This window comes from Pieris rapae, chromosome 16 (genome assembly GCF_905147795.1).
Source record: "Pieris rapae chromosome 16, ilPieRapa1.1, whole genome shotgun sequence".
In the NCBI taxonomy this organism is placed as follows: Eukaryota; Metazoa; Arthropoda; class Insecta; order Lepidoptera; family Pieridae; genus Pieris; species Pieris rapae.
Window position 1 is genome coordinate 2,826,216 of NC_059524.1, and position 20,905 is coordinate 2,847,120.

The 20,905-nt window shown below is 31.0% G+C and overlaps 2 protein-coding genes across 3 annotated transcripts in view; both read left to right on the top strand.

The window, feature by feature from the left end:
• Positions 1 to 8,663: 8,663 nt before the first annotated feature.
• Positions 8,664 to 19,843, top strand: LOC110998398 (elongation of very long chain fatty acids protein 5-like). 2 transcript variants are annotated; one of them, XM_045631756.1, is made up of 5 exons: positions 8,664 to 8,794; positions 10,065 to 10,252; positions 10,828 to 10,896; positions 15,505 to 15,804; positions 19,616 to 19,843. In XM_045631756.1, exons 1-5 carry the CDS (start codon positions 8,740 to 8,742, stop codon positions 19,748 to 19,750), a joined length of 747 nt encoding a protein of 248 aa, XP_045487712.1. In that variant the 5' UTR covers positions 8,664 to 8,739; the 3' UTR covers positions 19,751 to 19,843. The 2 variants fall into 2 exon arrangements, with proteins under 2 accessions (XP_045487712.1, XP_022122740.2); XM_022267048.2 differs by lacking the exon at positions 19,616 to 19,843 and adding an exon at positions 17,944 to 18,673.
• A 171-nt stretch (positions 19,844 to 20,014) lies between these two features.
• The window catches only part of LOC110998397 (elongation of very long chain fatty acids protein 7), a 29,474-nt gene continuing 28,583 nt past the window's right edge, over positions 20,015 to 20,905 (top strand). The window contains exon 1 of the mRNA XM_022267046.2: positions 20,015 to 20,361. The gene's annotated coding sequence lies outside the window, so the exon portion shown is untranslated. The remainder of the gene's footprint in view (positions 20,362 to 20,905) is intronic.

Sequence of the window (20,905 nt, forward strand, 5' to 3'; positions counted from 1 at the left end):
ATCTAAACTTTGCAACCCAATAGATCTCCACGACGCTCGAGTAAATCCCCATTTAGCATCGTGGGCTCCCCTACCATAAGCAATCCTCACATCTTCACGTACATACACTTACTTTTACGCTTTAAGCCAAACTAGTTAAATGTATTGAATTTTCATTTTTGCTTTTTCCCTTTTGTAAATCAAACATTTATATATATATACCTTTTTTGTAAATATTATGCATTTCAACTTTAGCTATATCTTTAGTGTTATTGTTTGTTTTTATAAATAGTTTTATTTAGCTATAGAATAACGTAATAAATATATAAATGTGAAATAGCATTGAAGGTTTACCACTATATATCTAAGATATAAATAGCTTATGAACTGTATGAAAGCTTATTTTTATCCGTAACAAGTACAGTTAAGAAACAAAGTGGCTTTAAAAAGAAAATGTTAAATTATTAAACATTAATCATCGGTTCGGTGGCCGTCGATACAATGTTTTCTTACTAAGAAGAAAGGGTCACAATTGTCTGTCGTAAGGATTTGGACAAACTGTATTAGTTTGGGAACAAAGAGATGTTTGACTGATAAATGGTGGTGGTAAATGTAAATTTACGATTAATTTAATTTGTTTTTCTTGACGTTCATAAGTGTACATGTTTACCTAAATGAATAAAGATATTTTGATTTGATTTGATACGGATACCTTGCCTAACAATCGTTCACAAAACGCAAAAAACATTGACTATAAAATTAAAAATTGTGGACGTTACTATTGAGATAAATTCTCTCTATTCGATTCTCGGTGTATAATAATAAACGCCTGCTTTGTTACAACAATAACTAAGTATATTTCCAACACTTCTTATCCTTAAACAACCACACAGCTTACAATTTAACGTCCGTCTTCGTCAAGCGGATCGGTCCGAATAACCTCACTTATTTTAGATCGTATCAAGACTACCCTTCATTATGTTTGTCACTGTCGGTATCGAGTCAATCAACTAACTTACATCGAGTAAAACATATTAAACAAATACAATCATCAAATAATCTATACTGTAAATTATAAATATTAATTATAAACATAATAAAATTGTAAAGTAATAACATATCATCATAAATTCGTTACATCGTGAATCAAGTACAATCATCAAAATAAAGTAGCTTGTAAATTGAATATAAATATTATTTAAAAATAAACGTGATTTAAATAATAAATTTGTAAAATAATAACAAGTAATCTTAAATTCATTACATTCGGCCGTCCGACTACGTGCGATCTCCTGACGCACGGTATATAATCATGGTAAGGTTTTATAAATTCAAATAAGTACACTAACAAAATATTTTAGTTGCATGTGACCTAATTGTAACCTATCTATACATTTGGTTTTTATCAATTATTCATTACATTCATATAATCATGGTAAGCTTTTATAAATTCAAATAAGTACACTAACAAAATATTTTAGTTTCATGTGACCTAATTGTAACGTATCTATACATTTGGTTTTTATCAATTATTCATTACATTCATATAATCATGGTAAGCTTTTATAAATTCAAATAAGTACACTAACAAAATATTTTAGTTTCATGTGACCTAATTGTAACGTATCTATACATTTGGTTTTTATCAATTATTCATTACATTCATATAATCATGGTAAGCTTTTATAAATTCAAATAAGTACACTAACAAAATATTTTAGTTTCATGTGACCTAATTGTAACGTATCTATACATTTGGTTTTTATTAATAAATTTACTAAGCCGGACATAATTTTTTTTTAATTCTTTTCCTACTTGTGAATAGGGAACCGATTGGGTATGACTTATTGCACCCACAGATCAATATTGTTACATAGTTCATTTACAATACCTGGATCACAGCTTTTTAACTTACTGAACAAGCTCTGAGAGGCATTAGCTTCTATGGCAACCTTATTTTCAAGTATTTGGACAGTTTTATGTGCCTCTGACAAAGTTAATTCCAAGTCACTGGTGCAATTCAAAGCCTGTTCCTGAGTATCATAGCACTGTTTATAAGAGTCAATCCTGTAAATGCACACACTGATCCACAATATCTGAATATTTCATATGTATTTCAGATAGTTCACATTTAAGTTCACTGTTTTTCCTAACAATATTCTGAATTCCCGTTCACTGTCCTCGCGTTCTTGCAGCAATCTATTATTGAGATCCTGCAATTTCTTCTGCTCCAACAAAGCCTGTTTCAGTCTCATTTCAATATCTTTAGTTGTGGCTTTGCGAGTCATTATTTGTGGTGTTATTGTTTTCTAGACTTAGATTGGGTCTTATGCCACTTCTGAATTGAGATAAATTCTCTCTATTCGATTCTCGGTGTATAATAATAAACGCCTGCTTTGTTACAACAATAACTAAGTATATTTCCAACACTTCTTATCCTTAAACAACCACACAGCTTACAATTTAACGTCCGTCTTCGTCAAGCGGATCGGTCCGAATAACCTCACTTATTTTAGATCGCATCAAGACTACCCTTCATTATGTTTGTCACTGTCGGTATCGAGTCAATCAACTAACTTACATCGAGTAAAACATATTAAACAAATACAATCATCAAATAATCTATACTGTAAATTATAAATATTAATTATAAACATAATAAAATTGTAAAGTAATAACATATCATCATAAATTCGTTACATCGTGAATCAAGTACAATCATCAAAATAAAGTAGCTTGTAAATTGAATATAAATATTATTTAAAAATAAACGTGATTTAAATAATAAATTTGTAAAATAATAACAAGTAATCTTAAATTCATTACATTATTCACAAATAAAACTAAGAATAAGGTATAAATAAAAAGAAAAATGCGTCTTACATAACCCAAGTAAAACTAAGCAATCTTTAACCAAAAATAACGAAGCCGAGTAAAATATTTTGGATCAAATTTTAGTAAATAAAAATTATATATCTCGAACAACGTTTATTTTCATTTTTAATACATAATTCATACATAATTCTCTCCAAATGTCTGGAAGATACAAGAACGTTACTTTACTTAAAATTATTTATTAAAAATAAATTTTAAAACACACAAATATGCAGTGTTTACATTTTCCTTAACCTACATAGTAATAATAATAATAATAAATGCCTCCTGGCCGCTTGCCTCCTGTTCTAAAAAAATAAAAAATATATATAGAAAAGTAATCCATACCTAAAAGTTTTTCCCTTTGCTTTACATCCTTAAAGCCCACGATAGCCTTTATCTTAAAAAAAATGAACCAAATCTGGCTTAGATTTGGTTCTCTAAACTTACTTTATACTTTAGTTAAAGCCTGGACTTAGATTTATATGCCATAAATGCATTATTAAATACCGATATTATTTTTCAAGGCCCATATCATGATGCAGGTGTCCATGGTTAGCTCTAACCCACTCTTCCGTAACAAATATGCGCATTATTATAGTTGAAACTTTGTTGATACCTAAAACCGGATTTTCAATATCGAAAACAACAGGCTGTGTCAATCGTGATCTTTATTAAAGCGTCTTGCATAATTTATCAATATTAACATTTATTATATCATGGAATAATAATAATTTCTCTTGAGCATTTTTATTTCAGTCACTCCACAACTTCTTTAAGGCCATCAGTCCCCCGTGCAAGAGTGTGCTTCTTTCTCCTCTCTGCTGACCCTTTTCAACTTGTTATCCTGTTTGTCCATCTACCATTCTTCATGCGAGCGGTGAGGCACGCTCATTGCCACTTTATTTTTTGAAATGGGATCAAAAATTTTTATTTACTTTCTTATTTTTGTACTTCTTTTATTATGTAGTTTTAAATTCACTACACGTTCCATACCTCGTTGAAAAGTTGTTATTTTTTGTTTGTGTTGTAGTCATATATCTATGATTAACTACTAGAAAAACATGACAATATAGACGTGTCGATGATTTCCTTTTTTAAGTACATTCTAATAAATACTATAGATAATTAAAGAAACATATTTTTATAACTTACACTCCAATGAATTGTATCAAATCTAGTATTAACACAGATATAGTGAGTGATTCGCAAACTAAAGGTTGCATAAAACCCTCTTTGCATCTGATGTGCAAGCAGGGTTGCAAGTGATAATTCACTTAGGTCATACGTCACGCTAAAACACCGGTTACGTAAAGATTTGAAGTGTTGTAACACGTATTGCAATCTGCATCGCATCAGTTCCAATGGGTGCAGGTTAAGCGATTACTCAAAAGTAGGAGAAACAATACCCGTCGTAGAACCAAAACATCGTTCTTCACCCATATCCGCTTACGGACTCACCTGTCTACCATATGCTGACAAGGAATTAATATTCTTCTGCCATACATTGTGCAGAGGCTATGAGAACCTGGAGATACTAATAGTGGACGCTAGACAGAAAGTGGTGGAAACAGATTGTCCGCTCCAAATGTTTCCTTGCTGATTACATCGCTCAGATATGAGATACCGATTGAATACAGAGGGTGTTCCTAAGAGTTTTTACATTGATTACCTGAAAGTAAGTCCCGGAATATTGTTCACCGATTTAATGCGAGAAAATGAGCTCATGAAATGATGATTAAGCATTTCATTTGACCGAACAACTAATTTGGTCAGAGGAAAAGAAGGATCGTATCGTTTCTTTTCATAAAGACCGAATCATTTCGACAAGAACTCGAGATGTCGACAATGCTAGTAATCAAAATTTCAAACAAATTAAAATAAAGACTTCCGTGACTGAAAACAATTAAAATACAATTTAACTACCATAAAAAATTGGCTAATACAATATATACAATCAATACGTAATTACGAACAATGATTTGGTATCTAGTTGCTCAAACTCTTGCTTAACGGCACCAAATGAGAGTAATAATCACCTTGACTAGTAAAAGAAATGATGACCTTCTGTATTTCATTTATTATTGCATGACCCTCTTATGTTAAAAGATATTGACATTTTCTCGTTGTTTTACTATTTTATGTTTGATTAAAGTCATATGTATTTTTTTTTAAATTAATATTAAATTCTAATATTGAATTAATATAAATAGCATGTCTAATTTGATTGGAATTGTTCTACGTACCTCTAACATCTTCATCATCCAGCTTTCTGGCCAATTGAAGCATCAATTAAGGTCAATATTGACGGAACATGATACGATTTCAAACCTGTGAATGCTGGGGCTGTGTCTTATCTCCGACCCTTTTTCTTCCGTACATAAATGACATTAGAACATTCATTGCTATATAAATATTTCTCTATGCAGGTATTTCTCGGTCAGTTTTCGCCAAACTGGTTTTAAAGTCCAAAATCTGCTACGTGGAGTCACGGACTCGAGTTGAGTGGAGTGGAGTCGACTATATCTAGTCTAATGTGATCCCAAGAAGACCCAAGTTTACGTATCTTCTGCGAAAACAGTTAATGTGTGTTCTGTGTTGAAAAAAATATTAAAAATGACCATAAACGTCTACAAACCAAGTCTAGCGACCTTCAATCAAATACCGTTTTTTACTTTAAAAGCGATCAGGTCCTATAGTATGTGCGGTAACTTAAGTAATGGTGTTTTAACCCTAAAACCTTTTCATTAGCATGTCTATAAACCAAAGCTGTGTTCTATATGCGTCAGAAATGGTTCTAGGTGCATAAAAATAATACGAGTAGTAACATTTCATAAAAAAATTTACTATGATATTTGTAACAAATGTTTATGTATGCCATAAACTAGATATACGTAATTACTCAATATTCAAGGACATCTCGAGTAATCAGCATCAAGTGTAACAGTAAATCACTTTTTGCTGTCGATGCGCAAGAGTGTAGCAATCACTGTGACGCTGTTTCTAGCAAAATAGCCAAAAGTGGCACTTTGTAATGTTGTTACGGCTAATCTTGTAAAGTAGGTTTTGTTTCAAACTTCGATATATAATTGTTTTACAAAACTAACTTAAAGAGTTCGTTCGATCCCTGAACTGTCAATGTATTGTTTATTGTTGTTCTTTTGTCATGATTGTGATAATCTTGATACATCAATTATATATTTAAATTTAATAAACTTTGTATATTTATAATTTATTTATTTAAGGTCGCCTTTTAATATCACGCTTTGACGACCACAGAAATACTAAGTACAGGAATATTACTCAATACAATTACAAGACCGCCTTTTAGATTTCTGGCATACATATAAACTATAAAATGATATGAAGTGTTACATCTATATTAATTTTGTGTTTCTATTAAAGTAGTATCAGTTTAAAAAAAAACTGAATGTGAATACGTGTCACAAGTCCGTGAAATAATAATGCATTTAGAAAATAACCTTATATGTGATTTTATTTCAACTTCTCTAGTCTAAAAGACAAAAAGCATAAATATTCAGTCCCACTAACAAAAGATCTAAAAGATCTCTTTGAGATAATCCTACTAAATTTACGTTATATATATTATAATATATATTATAATATATTATTATAATATATTTTTATAATATATTTTATATATCTGTGCAAAGAGTCGCAATAAAAGCCATATTATGACAACTAAAGTGTATTTTTATTCACTGTGAATAAAAATCCACCACATCGAATACCTGTTAAAAAGGTTGTTATATATAGGGGTATATAAAAGGCAATGAAAATAAGTATTTTATTATCCCTTTTAATTATGAATTAACAATTTATTTTATCTCCAACTCGATCTTAAAAAAGAGTCTATCTAATAAAAAATAACCATATTGTAATTAATAAAGTTTTGATACAGTCTCAATCTTGACATTATTAAAATGACGGTTTCAAACTGAAGCTGCAGCATAAAAATACATTTCTCAATACACTTCTTTTTGTCGTCTTAATTCAAGTGCTGTACAAGGTTGGGTACTGCAACCGCATACGCAGAGTGGAATGTTCGTAGCAATAAAAAACTGTTTACCTTTAGAACATTGCTACAGGACCACCACGTAGCTCTGTAGCATTGTTCATAAAATAACCTGAATATCCATAAGATTTGTAGATATAGAAAATTTTAAAGTTAAATTAATTAAACTGTTAATTATTTCGTTTGCAGTATTTTATAAAGTTCTTAAAAAATAATAATTTAAAAATGGACAATTCAAACAGCTTTAAAATGTTCGGTAAAGTTTGTATTTTATTTGGTAAAACAACAGTGTACAATATCTTGAGTAATATAAAAAAATGAGAGCACGTAATATTTTAACGTTGAAAGAAACTCGTTTTAAACTGAATTTACGTCGAATGTCATATGTCAATACTAAACTGTCATCTAAGGTCAAGACGAAGAATTTCGCGCCACTGATTTCTTTAATACAAGATATGATTATTTGCAGCAATGCTAACAATTCCAATTAAATACTTCAGGCGTTATATATTTGCAAAGCAATTTCTTTTACAAAGCAATTGAGTTATTTAGGTAACCTAACTTTAAGTTACATATATACATATTCATAATTAGAAGCGTAAAAAAATCTAATCAATAATCACATTTGAAGCCAATATGAGCTCTTTTAGATTCATTAGGGTTTTATTATAAAACCCTCATCTTAATCATAAAATTTGTAGTAACCTTGAAAACAATGGAGGAAATTTGCCATGTAAAGTTTAATAAATAATTCTTAAACGAAATTGTATTCTAAAAACTTTATTTCTTGACCAATGCAAGTTTTTTTAATGATGTTGTTTTAGTCTTGACATACTATAAACCACTGGTTTGTACCTCAGCCACAAATCATCACCATGATTGTTTTCTTGGGCTTTCCGTCTGATTTGGTTGAGCAACTTACGAAGTCGAATTTTAATCTAATTTACAATGAATCAATCATCCACTATTATTTATAAACTTCTCCTTTTTTTTAATTATAACTAAATGGTAACTGAACATGTAAATTTGTAAAATTCTTAACTTTGGACTTTAATTTTTATTTAAATATTGTACTAGAGGTGAAACCGTACCTTTACTAAGGTACTACTTTTGATGATTTTGGTATCTTAAATAGAGAAAGTACTAATAAACTTTACTACACATATTAAATTTGATTTATTTAAATTATGCGTTTGAGACTCATATCCAATCAATATTTAAATATATTTGTATTATCTGTCAGTACTAATATTATTTAAGGTAACATTTGTTTTTGTATGTATGTTTGTAATGTTTTCACACAAAAATTACTGAATCCATTTCAAAATTTCTTTCACCATTAGAAAACTGCATCTTCACTGACTAATATAAGTTATATTTAAAAAAGTAGGGCTTCTTAATAAAAATGCAGTTATGTAATCCAAGGTGTGAAAAAATTATCTATAAAAATCTGTTATTGGAATTGAAATCTGTGGAAAATATGACGATAGAACAAAAACTGTTGTACAGTATTATTCTTATCAATATCTACAAAAAATATATTTTATCCATGGACAATTATCCCGAGTTGGAACTCCAAAACATGAAATTATTTTGGTGCCACCAAAACCACGGCGTATTTCTAGTATTTAATGTAGATGCAAGAATATTGTTTTGACATTCAAAGTTTAGTCGATAAATTACAAAGTTAAAATCCCTTTATGTGTTAATTTTAAGTTAACTCATTTCATGTAATTGGGCAAATGTAATTAATGCGGTTCATTGTCTTTAGGAGTACATATAAGTCGTATTGTCCTAATTTAAATTAGATGATACAAAAATGTTGTGATAAGTATACGTAAGTGTTTAAAATGGAAGCAACATATGAAATTATTTTTGAAGATGTTACAAAAACAGTAGAATCGAGTAAGTATTTAATAACTTAAATATCTGGCATAAAAAAGCTTCAACAAAATGTATGTACGTGATCAAGTGCTTTTTATCCATAGTGGTCAGCATGTGTATATGTCGCAGCCAAACCTTAGTAAGCCGTTTAAAAAACCGCCTATATTTTAACTAAACAGCGCCGTTTAACTAACGGCCTGGAAGATATTCATTCGTTCTAAGCATTTCTAACAACATTTAATAAACTGTCTGGCTTATGTTTAGACCATTCGTACAATCATGTGACATTGACACTGAAATATCTGATTTAATTTTTTATTTAATATACTTACTTGCTTACTCTTAGTGTCACTATACTCTTTCATACATTTGGTGTAGGTCGCAGAAAAAACTAAATTAAAATGAACAGGTTTGATCAAATGGCTGAATATCATTCAGGCCGCTAGTTCAACGAAGCTGTTTAGTAAAGAGACTAGCCTGTTAATTGAACGGCTAATTATCTAGTTGCCTGCGACGTATATATTAATATTAATCTTTTGAAGTACTACTAACACAAAGTTGCCGAAGTTTGTATAGTCCGGTGGATTTTTATAAAAAGACATTGTATTTCAATATGTAGGACTATTTGTAATTATAATTAGTTAACTGGGTCCTCAGAACAATGTGTTTTATTTAAATGTAACATACTCGTGTAACCCAATATATCTGTCTCATTTAAACGAACAACTAACGCGTGCCTTCGTCAATATTTATGTAATTTAAATTTTGCAACGCGTTTCTGGTTGACTCGAAAATATTCTATAGATTTCATAAAGGAAAACGAAATTACATGTATGTTTATATTATATTAACCTAGTAAACCTAAACCCTACGCTTGAATCGTTTTCCACATGACAGTTTTAAAGTGGAAAAATGTTCACTCCCTTCTGATCTGTTTTGTTTATTATAGCTGTTCATGATTCCTAGGTAACACTGAAAATGTTTAACAAATGAAAAACGGCTTTGTAGAAAGTTGCCAAAACTTTTATCGTTTTTCGAAGTAATCTCCGTTTCTCTCTACACATCATCGCATTCGATGGAACCACTGACAAAGGCCCTTAAGGGGCTTCTTCAGCATTCTTCTTCTCTGGCATTTTCGTACGCTATCACCGCATCTTCAGGGCTCTTAAAGCGAATACCTCGAATTTTATCTTTAGTTCTTAGTTTAAAAAAAGAAATTAAATTGTCACTCTCTATATCCGTTTGGCTTAAGGTAATTATTATAAATTAAAAATACATCTAATCGTTTTAGGTCCCATCGAGACATGGACATTAAATGAAACCCTAGTTGGACTGATCCTGGTATTAGTTCTATATCTGTCCTTAGTTTTAAAGATTCTACCAACGTTTATGAAACATCACCAACCGTTTCAACTGAATCGCTTACTGTCAATTTACAACGCCGTCCAAGTTATTTCATCAGTCTATATAGTGTTTCTGGTGAGTAATTTGCTATTTTTCATTTTTAAGGCGTGTATTTCATTTGCTTTTTACTAAAAAGTATTTGATTTATAACGCGCGATTCTTAACTATTAAGCAGTGAGTTTGAACATCAAGTGTAACCTAAATCTTTATTCTTATGACAATGACATGTGACATGTTCATCGTGTCACAAAGTGTTTTTATTCATTTACGCCCAAACCCAATAACCTAACTCAATCCGTTTTTAACCCTCTGAGATTGACATCTTAATCCAAATATTGATAATAGTGTGCCAGTAACCAATCGACGTATTGTAAAAGCCATTTATTTCTTTTACATTGATTATCAAATATGAGTGTAAAGAGCGAAGAGATTGCATTCTATCCGTCGCCAAAATGGATTGTCTACGTTGGGTTTGGTTATTGGGATGCAGATAGGAGATCGATCGATTGTTCCCGTCTGACAATCCACAATCTCAGATTGTAGATTAATTATTGGGTTCGGGCCTTATTAACATAATATTACTTAAAACAATTATTATTAAAAGAATGCTTATTTAATTATTCTCTCGTTAAAATACTTTATTCTTTCAGTATACAAAATACGTCTTTCGACATGGTGTAATTACGACAAGATGTCCGCAAGGCGAGGATTTAAAAGACGTACGTTTTCATTTTATTTCTTCTATTTTTTAGATTATTACATTGAAACCTCTTTTACACCCAAAATGATACATTATTATGCGTATTGGCGTTTTTTTTACCTGCTGGAGGAGATAACATAGCTTTCGACGTGTGTATTATTATTATATTTAGTATTACATATTATATATTATACCCTATGCGCCGCAGCTTTCCTATCTGAAACAATTATAGAGTTTTTTAAGTACTGAAAAATTTAAGTCTTTAAGGTAGGACAGGCGTTAGTAGGGAAGGTATTAATTTAAGAGTAATTTCTCGACATAAATACATAAATTTAACTGGTAATCTCTGTCTTGACACTTTTGAGTATAATCCTTTTAAAGGCGCTTATAGTATTTTTTTTAATTTATTATTTTTTAATAATTGTAGAGTCGAAATATTATTTGAAGATACTTATAATGTTTACCATTATAGCAGTGGATTAATAATACGTAATTTGGCTGTTAAGCGTGAATGAAATCGCTTTTTAGCGACAAAGTATTATGCAATGTTTAATGAACTGGGAATAAATAAAATAGTTAAATTAGAGTGATTCTCATCGTCGTTAGCAAAGTGTCTAAAGACAAAAACTTCTTAAAATCATTCATGAAATATACGGAGATATTTTTATGCCATACTCAAATCTATCATTCTAATTCTACTAATTTAAAGATTGCCTATTAATATTACAATAATATGTTAAAGTTATTCAAATAAATTCGAATTGTATCAAAAGAATTTTAAAATTTAAATTAGGCTGCACTTCCTTGTTTTTATTTTCAATTAAAATACTTAAACAAGCGACCTTCCCGGGATGCACTTATATATTCTCGAGATTAGGCAAAATTATATATAATAATATAAAACATATACAGTGACTTCTTCTATCTTTATATCAACCCCTATTAAAATTTGATTTCTTTGATTCTTTATTTTTTATATTTAGATAGCTAGCAAGAATTGTAATTTAAAATATATTCTCTACATTAATAAATATTAATTTATTACCCTACATAAATCATTATTTTGAACAATTATAGTAGATAATTATTTTTATTGACCTAAAAAAATGTTTCTTACAAATAATATATATGGCAAAACAACGTTTGCCGGGTCAGCTAGTTTATCATATTTCCGGAGTAGTCGTTGTCCGGGCCCGCCGACGGGAGACGCTCGGCGTCCACCTAGTTTAATTTTTTTCAAGGAAAGGAGAGTTTGCAGATTCTCCTAAGTTTAGCTTCTCGGCCATGGATCTAACCGATGGGTTAGTAGGCTATTAAGGGACATTCAAAATGTTTTTTTGAAAAAGTAGGAAAGTTGGGAATTGAAAAATGGAATGCCGTGCTCCCAGATTGTACAAATATCATATTAAATAATATGGCAACATTGTTTTATCGTTATAAAATGCCACGCTATTTTTATGCATATTAAAAATGTTATATATACCTAACCCTTTGTAACATAGTGCCATAGTGTAACACTATACAATAAAAATTATCATCTTAAATTGATGGTACACGTTTCAGGTACCAGAACCTTTGAAGAAAGCAACAAACAGACGTTATATATAGGTTAAATTAAATATATAGAATATTGTTATTCAAATTAGTGCATTTTACCTTCGCTTTTATATAAAATGTATATTGAACTAAATAATACTTATATCAATATTTATTTGCTTCGCCTTACGATTCAATTTATTCGACCTAATGATATAAATAATTAAACCTAAATACGTTGTACGCCATTTGTTACGATGATTTTTTACGTAAAATAGTAATAATTATAAAGATATACTTAGTTAGGTCGCGAATTTATTCAAAACTTATACGTTTTAGAACCCACACCTAGATTTTGTTATTTTATTTCATCTAACACATATCCTTACAGACTAAGCCGATACGATAGTGTCCAACAATTCCTTAAAACTAAAAGAAAAACAATAATAGCAACATGTGCTAAGTATTTTTGCTGCATTTATTTTTAAAAAGATTTTTTGCAGTATGGATGTGCTGAAATGTGTAAATTAAAATCGGAAAATCGGCGCTGCTCTTCTGTCTAAATGTTAACCGTCTACTTAATTTAGCCTTATCAGTTACATCTTACAAAAGTAACATATATTTTAATGCTATTTGTTCGTTTTAGTAAGTAATTAAGTATTTATATTATCCTTAACCTACATAGTTATAATCTATATATATAAAAGAAAGTCGTGTTAGTTACACCACTTATAACTCAAGAACGAAAGAACAGATTTGAGTGAAAATTGGTATGGAGGTAGCTTAGAGCCAGGAGACGGACATAGGATACTTTTTATCCCGTTCGACAGCGTTCCTGTGGGACTTGACATGAAACGTCAGTCACTATAAAAAGTGGTATAACAAATAAGAATCAGACTTGGAATAATAAAACGCAAATGATAGCTATGTAATTGACGTATAATGACAGCTATGTAATGACGTATATATGACAATTTGATATTTGTAAGAAATCAATATTCAAAATATTTCTATTAAATAAATACGTTTAATTATTTTTACAATTTACAATTTAATTATAATGATAGTGCTATTGCCCATTCGTATAAACAGTGAAGAGAACTATAAAACTCGGTATTGTCGTATGTATACAGTTCATCCAAAGAATGATGAATGTTTCTATTTGTTGTTGTTGTCGAATGACGCATTTAATCGAGTATTGGAACGGGAACGTGAATATGATCACCAGGAATTAGATTTAGTAGTTCAAACGAATGTACCCCTGTTGAAATACCAACAAAAGGAAGTTTATGATACTTTAATGAAGGCAAACGATGATGAAAATGGTGGTTTATATTTCCTAGATGCCCTTGGTGGAACTGGCAAGACATTCCTCATGTCATTAGTTTTAGCAACTGTTCGGGCGAGATCCAACATAGCGGTTGCAGTTGCTTCTTCTGAAATAGCAGCCACATTGTTAGAAAGATGCCGTACGGCTCATTCAGAATTAAAATTACCGTTAAATCTTCAAACTATTGGAGAACCAACGTGTAATATTGCAAAACACTCAGCAATGGCCAAAGTTTTAGCGGCATCGAAAATCATCATCTGGGACGAATGCACAATGGCGCATAAACGTGCATTGGAAGCACTTAACCGAACATTAAAAGATTTACGCAATGAATCGAGATGTTTTGGAGGAGCAATGATTTTACTGTCTGGCGATTTCCGCCAAATACTGCCAGTAATTCCAAGATCTACGGCTGTCGACGAAATAAACGCTTGCCTCAAATCGTCAAATCTATGGCGCTATGTGACGAAACTGCAGCTGACAACAAACATGAGAGTTACATTGCTTACTAATAAAAAAGAAGAAAAAGAATAAAGATGTAGATGACCTGAACTACATAATGGTATGCGTTTGGTGGTTAGAAAATTGAAGAACAATGTAATTTACGCTACGATAATGATAGGAAAATTCAAAGGTGAGGAAGTTCTTATTCCGAGGATCCCGATGATCCCAACCGATATGCCGTTTGAATTTAAAAGACTTCAATTTCCGATACGTCTTGCATTTGCCATGACCATCAACAAATCACAAGGCCAATCCTTAAAAGTTTGTGGTTTAAATCTAGAACATTCATGTTTTTCCCATGGTCAATTATACGTGGCATGTTCACGGGTCGGAAGACCATCAGCGTTGTTTGTTTTTGCGCCTGATAATAAAACAAAAAATGAAAAAATGTGTATCACAAGGTACTTAAGGGAAGAGCAACCTATGTACTAAAATACAGAAATAATAATGAATGATTAATGTAGGTATTTAATTTTTTTGTATTTTTTCCAATAAAAAAACCCAAACTGCTTATTTATTGCCATTAAGGCGGAACAAAGTTCGCCAGGTCAGCTAGTGATAATTAAAAACTGATAAATCAGAAACAAAAAAAATTTTTTTTTAATCTAATAGGCAAGTAGGTGATCAGCCTCCAGTGCCTGACACACGCCGTCCACTTTTTGGGTCGTACATGTCGGTTTCCTCACGATGTTTTCCTTCACCGTTCGAGCACATGTTAAATGCGTCGTAGAAAAAAAGTCCATTGGTGCACAGCCTGGGATCGAACCTATGGCCTCAGGTATGAGAGTACGGTTAAGCCAACACTGCTCATACAAATAGAACACAAAAGCAAATTAAAAAAATTTGGTCCCTGGAGTACCGTATGTTTTATGCTGACAGCATTTCCTCGCTGCCTTGCGATACTTTTTCGTTGAGCGAGGAAGGCACCAGGGGTTACCAGTACTTTCTACCAGGCGCCAACTTAGCTCTTTAGTAAGCCCTTCTGCTCGACACACAGCCCGAAAGAGGTAATGAAATTGAGAGGTACGAATGTCAAATAGAATCTTAGATGTGTATGAATGAATGGTTCCTTTTCTGTCAAATTCTTTTGGCAAAGCCTTTAATAAATTGTGGAAATAAACCTACAAGGCTACAATAATGAATCACGTCTATAAAGGTTAAAAAATATGTAGTTTTTTTATCATACGTAAATTTTTACGCCGTAACTTCGCTCTTTTATTTTAGATAAAATTATGTAATTTCAAACTTTATTTTCAGGTTATCACTGACATCCTTCCATACTTCATAGCGAAGCACGTAGATCTATTAGACACAATATTCTTCATCCTACGCAAAAAGCAGAACCAAGTGACCTTTCTCCATGTGTACCATCACAGTGCAATGGTGGGATGGACCTGGTTCCACTATATGTATCACCCATGTGATCACTTTGTGGTCGTTGGTCTAATCAATAGCTTCGTACATGTCATTATGTACACTTACTATTGGCTGGCTTCTTTGGGCCCGGAATACGCTCGTTTCATTTGGTGGAAGAAACATCTAACTAAAGTGCAATTGGTGAGTTGAGAACTATTTCATTTTGTAACTAATTTTGAAGCATACTATATAACTAACTTCAAAGCTGTCGAATCAGAATTTGCTTCGGGCAAACAGAAAACTTCACAGGATGCAGTACGTAGACCTTGTCCCGAACAAGTTTTAGAACAGTCAAAAATAAAAATAATTAGGTATTTAACAATATCAATGAAAGTGTTATTGAGAGCATTCTATAAAAACGTGGCCTTAAAAAAGCGTTATGCAGTAATACTCGTATAACTTGTATTAAATAATTTATCAAAAAAACGACAATTACAAATATTTATTTCTTTAGGTCAGTCACAGACTAGTCCAGTAAATCATATGTTTTGCTTATCTAATCCCAATACTATCTTGAAGTTTAATTTCGTTCTAGACTGGTTTTGATATATTTGTGTAATGTATGGTAATTAATCAATGATACATGACACGATATGACATCGGGACTGGTGCGACGCCATCTTGCATAGAGGATTTTGGCTGATTCTTGAAAAAAGAAATGTTTATTTTTAATATTTATATTCAACACTTAACATAATAAAATCTTACAATTTATTTAGGTTCTACTGTCTAATAAATATTGGATTAGATTTTAAATACTTGTTGTAACTATTTATAGGAAAATATTTTTATATTCAATCTGTTTGTATTAGCTTGTAGAACAAAACACCATGTAACTTTCATTTATGATGAAAAATTCAACAGCGGAAATGCCACAGGCTAAAACAATGATTTTGAGCTTACAAAATCATATAATTAGGAAATATTAATATGAAACAAACAACGATATCCTTGTCTTGTCTATGTCTGTGTTTAATCTTCTTTCAAAACAAAGAATTATTTTGCCACCGGTTCGCTAATTATCCATGTTATATTATGCTAATACATTATACATAAGCAGTAAATTATCCAAACAGAATACATAGACCAGTTTTGTCTAGCCAATCTCAACACCATCGAGGATTCAACACATGTCGAAAATGTAAGCTAACTGTGTCGTTTACTCAAAAATAATGGTAGCTGAAAAGCGTTTGCCGCAGAATATTGAACTACAGTTGTAAGTTATAGAAATTGAAATTATGAATAGAATCTTACATAGAAAATAAACACACTGCAAAATTTTTAGGTATGGGGCTCAGATTTCTGTTTTATTCGGATTTGTTAAGGTAATAGTAGTCTCTTGTGCCGGACACACATCGTCGACTTTTTGGGGATAGGGCAGGGTTTCCTCACGATGTTTTCCTTCACCATTAGAGCAAATGTTAACTGCGCACAGACAAAAATTCCATTTTTGCACAGCCGGGGATCGAACCTACAACCTCAGGGATGAGAGTCTCAAGCTGAAGCCACTAGTACTACACTGCTCTGTGTTTTTGTGTGACAACGTAGATTGTTGTTATAATTGTTCTCATGTCAATCTTTTTTTTGAGGTTTTCTGCCTAATGTGAGAACTTTGATGATTTAATTACCTATTTTTATTATTTATTTATTATTTAATAACGCTACCTGATTATCATATATATAATAATAATAATATTTATACTTATAATAATCCTAACCTTGACTCTGAATTAATAAGCTTAAAACCTTGTAACGTGTTTTTTATAATCCATATAAAATAAGTAAACAATATCATAGTCAAAATTGTTTAATTGAAACAAGTTCTGTGTGTTTAATGACAATGAATGAATGTTTATTTAAAATGAATTGATGTATTTAATTAATAAAATACAATATGAGAGCGACCTACTTGTGAAGCGTTTGGGGGATGGGGTGCAATAAATATGAAAAACTAAATATAGAATTATATTCGAGTTCTACACTACAGTAATTTTCCAATTCTGCCCCGCTATCCATTTTGACGTTCATAAGTGTACATTATGTTACCTATATGAATAAATGATTTTTGATTTTTTTTTAATTTTATCCCTTTTAATGAGGGTTATATTATACAGTTATTTAAAAACGATCTTAGAGAAGATTAGTGATTAGTTTTTTTTAATATTTTTAGTTAAAATTTTACCTATTTATTTGCTGTAAATAAATTAATATATCATATATTAACAACGAAACCTTTACACACAATGCTAAACATTGTTTTGCAATTTCATATTTTTTCAGATACAATTCGTCTTGGTTATATCAAATCTCTACTACCAGCAGAAGTTGAGTCCTTGTCCTCTTCCAGCCGCATTCCACTACTATTGCCTCTTCTGCATCAGCTCTTTCTTCGTACTCTTTATAAATTTCTATCTCCAAAGCTATAGCAAAAGGCGTGTATCTAAATCTGCTAAACAGACAGTAAAAGATGATTAAATTTAGTTATTTATTAAAGTTTCCCACATTATACATAATGCTAATCTATAGTATATGCATCTTTAATTCATTTTAACAGAAAATATATTTAAAATATAATTAACTTTTTGCGTATTAGCAAAAAATCGCAAAACAGCGGATTAAGTACGAGATAGGCACATTAACATAACGATGAATATAAATATTATTATAAAATAACAACGCTATACTTTTCTTCAATTTGATCCAGAATAATCCAGCTCCGCACAATCACTGTAAATTTAAACGATTCTAGAATTATTTTATATTTGTGATTTAATTGTACATTTGTTGTATATATCGTGTATTTGTTTTGATGGTTTAAGTAATAAAACCTTTTGTTTTTGTTTGTCTACCTAATTTAGCTAACTCTATAATATGTAATTCTTTAACCACATGACTGATTGTATAATTGAAATAAGATGATGGAAATCTATTCATTACTGTCGACGATAAAACATGTAAAACTAAAAATGCCCGTTATTAGTATACGTTGAAATAAATTTGTAAATATTAATTTCTGGACGAGGACCTTTGACCTATAACCAATTCATTAAAGCAAGATGTTCACAAACGATTCTAAAATTTATACATTTACTAACAACCTTAAACAATATCTTCTCAGCCTGTCCTACACTGAAACGGACAAAATACTGTGCAGGAATAGTTTAACAAAAAATGAATGTGTTGTTTAGAAATTATAAAAACTTGCTGAGTTTCTTGCCCGTTCGTCTCAGAAAAAGGCCTCCTCGTAGTTTTGCAAACGGCGTAGTTTTGCTCTTTCTCGAATTTCGTAAACGTTTTTGACATTCATAAGCATGCCCTAAGAAGCATCTAAACTGAATAAACGAATTTTTATTTGATTTATTATGTCAAGTACCGTTAACATATCAAAAGGAAGAGACTCGCATACAGGGCATCCCAGTGTGGGCTAGTGCACTTTTAATTAGATTTCCATGTAATTTTCTTTCCTTCCTATATTATAATAGCTTAGTTCGTTTGTCCAGATGCATAATAAGGAATACTGTACAAGGTAAGTAGGTATATAAATAGTACAGGACACACATTATTAGGATATATGAAGACACCGGTAAACCGTGTGTGCTAAATCGGATATGTTATTGCAATTCTAACGGAAACGAAAGTTGCGAGCGACCTTTGTTTACTGTACGCATCAATTCATTTCGAGAATTAAATTCTCTATTATTCTTGTTCCGTGCATGAGAATATTTGATTTACATCTTACATTAAATTTTCGTTATGTTTATTTGCAAAGTCAAAACAGAAGTTTAATGATTTCATCAGGATTTTGCTTTCTTTTTGAATCCTTGTTGTAAGGTTCACGTTACCGGTGTAGTGGTTAATACAGGTAATACACATAAACAGGTATACAGGTAAAAAAATAATATTTGGTGAAAGTCTTAAGTACTGATATTGGCTAAATATTTCTGGTTGATAGAACGAAGTGGAGCAGTCATGGCATCAGCGTGCGACACTCATCCCTGAAGTGGTAGGTTCGATTCTCGGCTGTGCACCAATGAACTGTCTTTGTGCGCATTTAACGTTGCACCGGCTTTCGTTCGGTTGGGTCTAAACCCAACAGGTCGGAGTGTCACACAGGAGGCTGATAACCTAATTGCCTATTACATTTTTTTCTTGTTTTTGATATCTGATTTTAATTTATTTAATTATTATTATTTCGTGTGGTTCATTGTGTGTGTTTTGTTTGTAAAAAATGTTATGTCTATCTGTCTGTCTGTAAGATTGACAAATTGATTGAAATTTGAAAATTGAAATTGACAAAAGTTTCATGTACAGAAATCTAAGGCCCAGATGGTTGTAGCCACAGATTAATTTTATGATAAAACGATTTTGCAAAACAATACGGCCTATAATGGAATCAATTAAATGAAAAGATTTCTTCGCATACAGCCTACTTAATTTAGTGGATTGCCTTAGCCAAATAAGCGTAAACAGAACAATCGCCCAGTATCACAATAACAAGTATTGCATAACCCAGTATTGTGGAGTACGAAAACTAAGAGGTTAGCGGTTTGGCCTGCGCCTGAGCATGCACTTAGAACATCTAAGAGAAAGATTAGTTGCTTTTAAACCACCCAGCTGATAAGTCGTCTTTTGCGGTTCAATTTGTGTGTGTCCGAATATTTATATTTCGAAAAGTTTTGTGTGCACATTGAAGAAGAGGTTAGTAAAAAAATATTACGCTGTACAAGTGACTTAAATTATGCCTTTTACGTAACCTAGTTTTGTATGAAGGTATAAAAATTATGAAATTCAATGCTATTTTATTAGTAAGCAATTATTATGATGAAACCTAAATTTTGCATTTATGCTGATTAATTTTAATAGGATTTATATTACATTCCGAAAATTATGATTATTGCTTTTTAATATGTAAGTTATTGTTTACTGTTACAATAATTTAATTATATTAAATGCTAACGGTGGGTAAATGTTTTTATAAGTAGTTAAATACGTATGTAAAAGTAATCAAAATATTAAAACGATTTTAAATTGTATAACATTTAGGCCGATCAGTTATCTAAAGGAAAATTATTAATTAAATTTACGCAAATTTCGAAGCAAGTCTGTTCTCAAGTAGGGCAGTACACATGCAAAAATATTTATTTCGAAATAATTTACATTTACCACAAATAACTGAGCTTATTCAAATTTTTAATTAAAAACTATACGTACTAAACATTGAGTGTGAATCGGTTTTTAATTT

Excerpts from the sequence above, each read along its gene's own strand:
- LOC110998398 (XM_022267048.2), top strand. The coding sequence starts at position 8,740 with ATGGAAGCAACATATGAAATTATTTTTGAAGATGTTACAAAAACAGTA. Across the intron at positions 8,795-10,064 it reads TACAAAAACAGTAGAATCGA|GTCCCATCGAGACATGGACA; the intron begins GTAAGTATTTAA and ends TAATCGTTTTAG. Across the intron at positions 15,805-17,943 it reads ATCTAACTAAAGTGCAATTG|ATACAATTCGTCTTGGTTAT; the intron begins GTGAGTTGAGAA and ends ATATTTTTTCAG.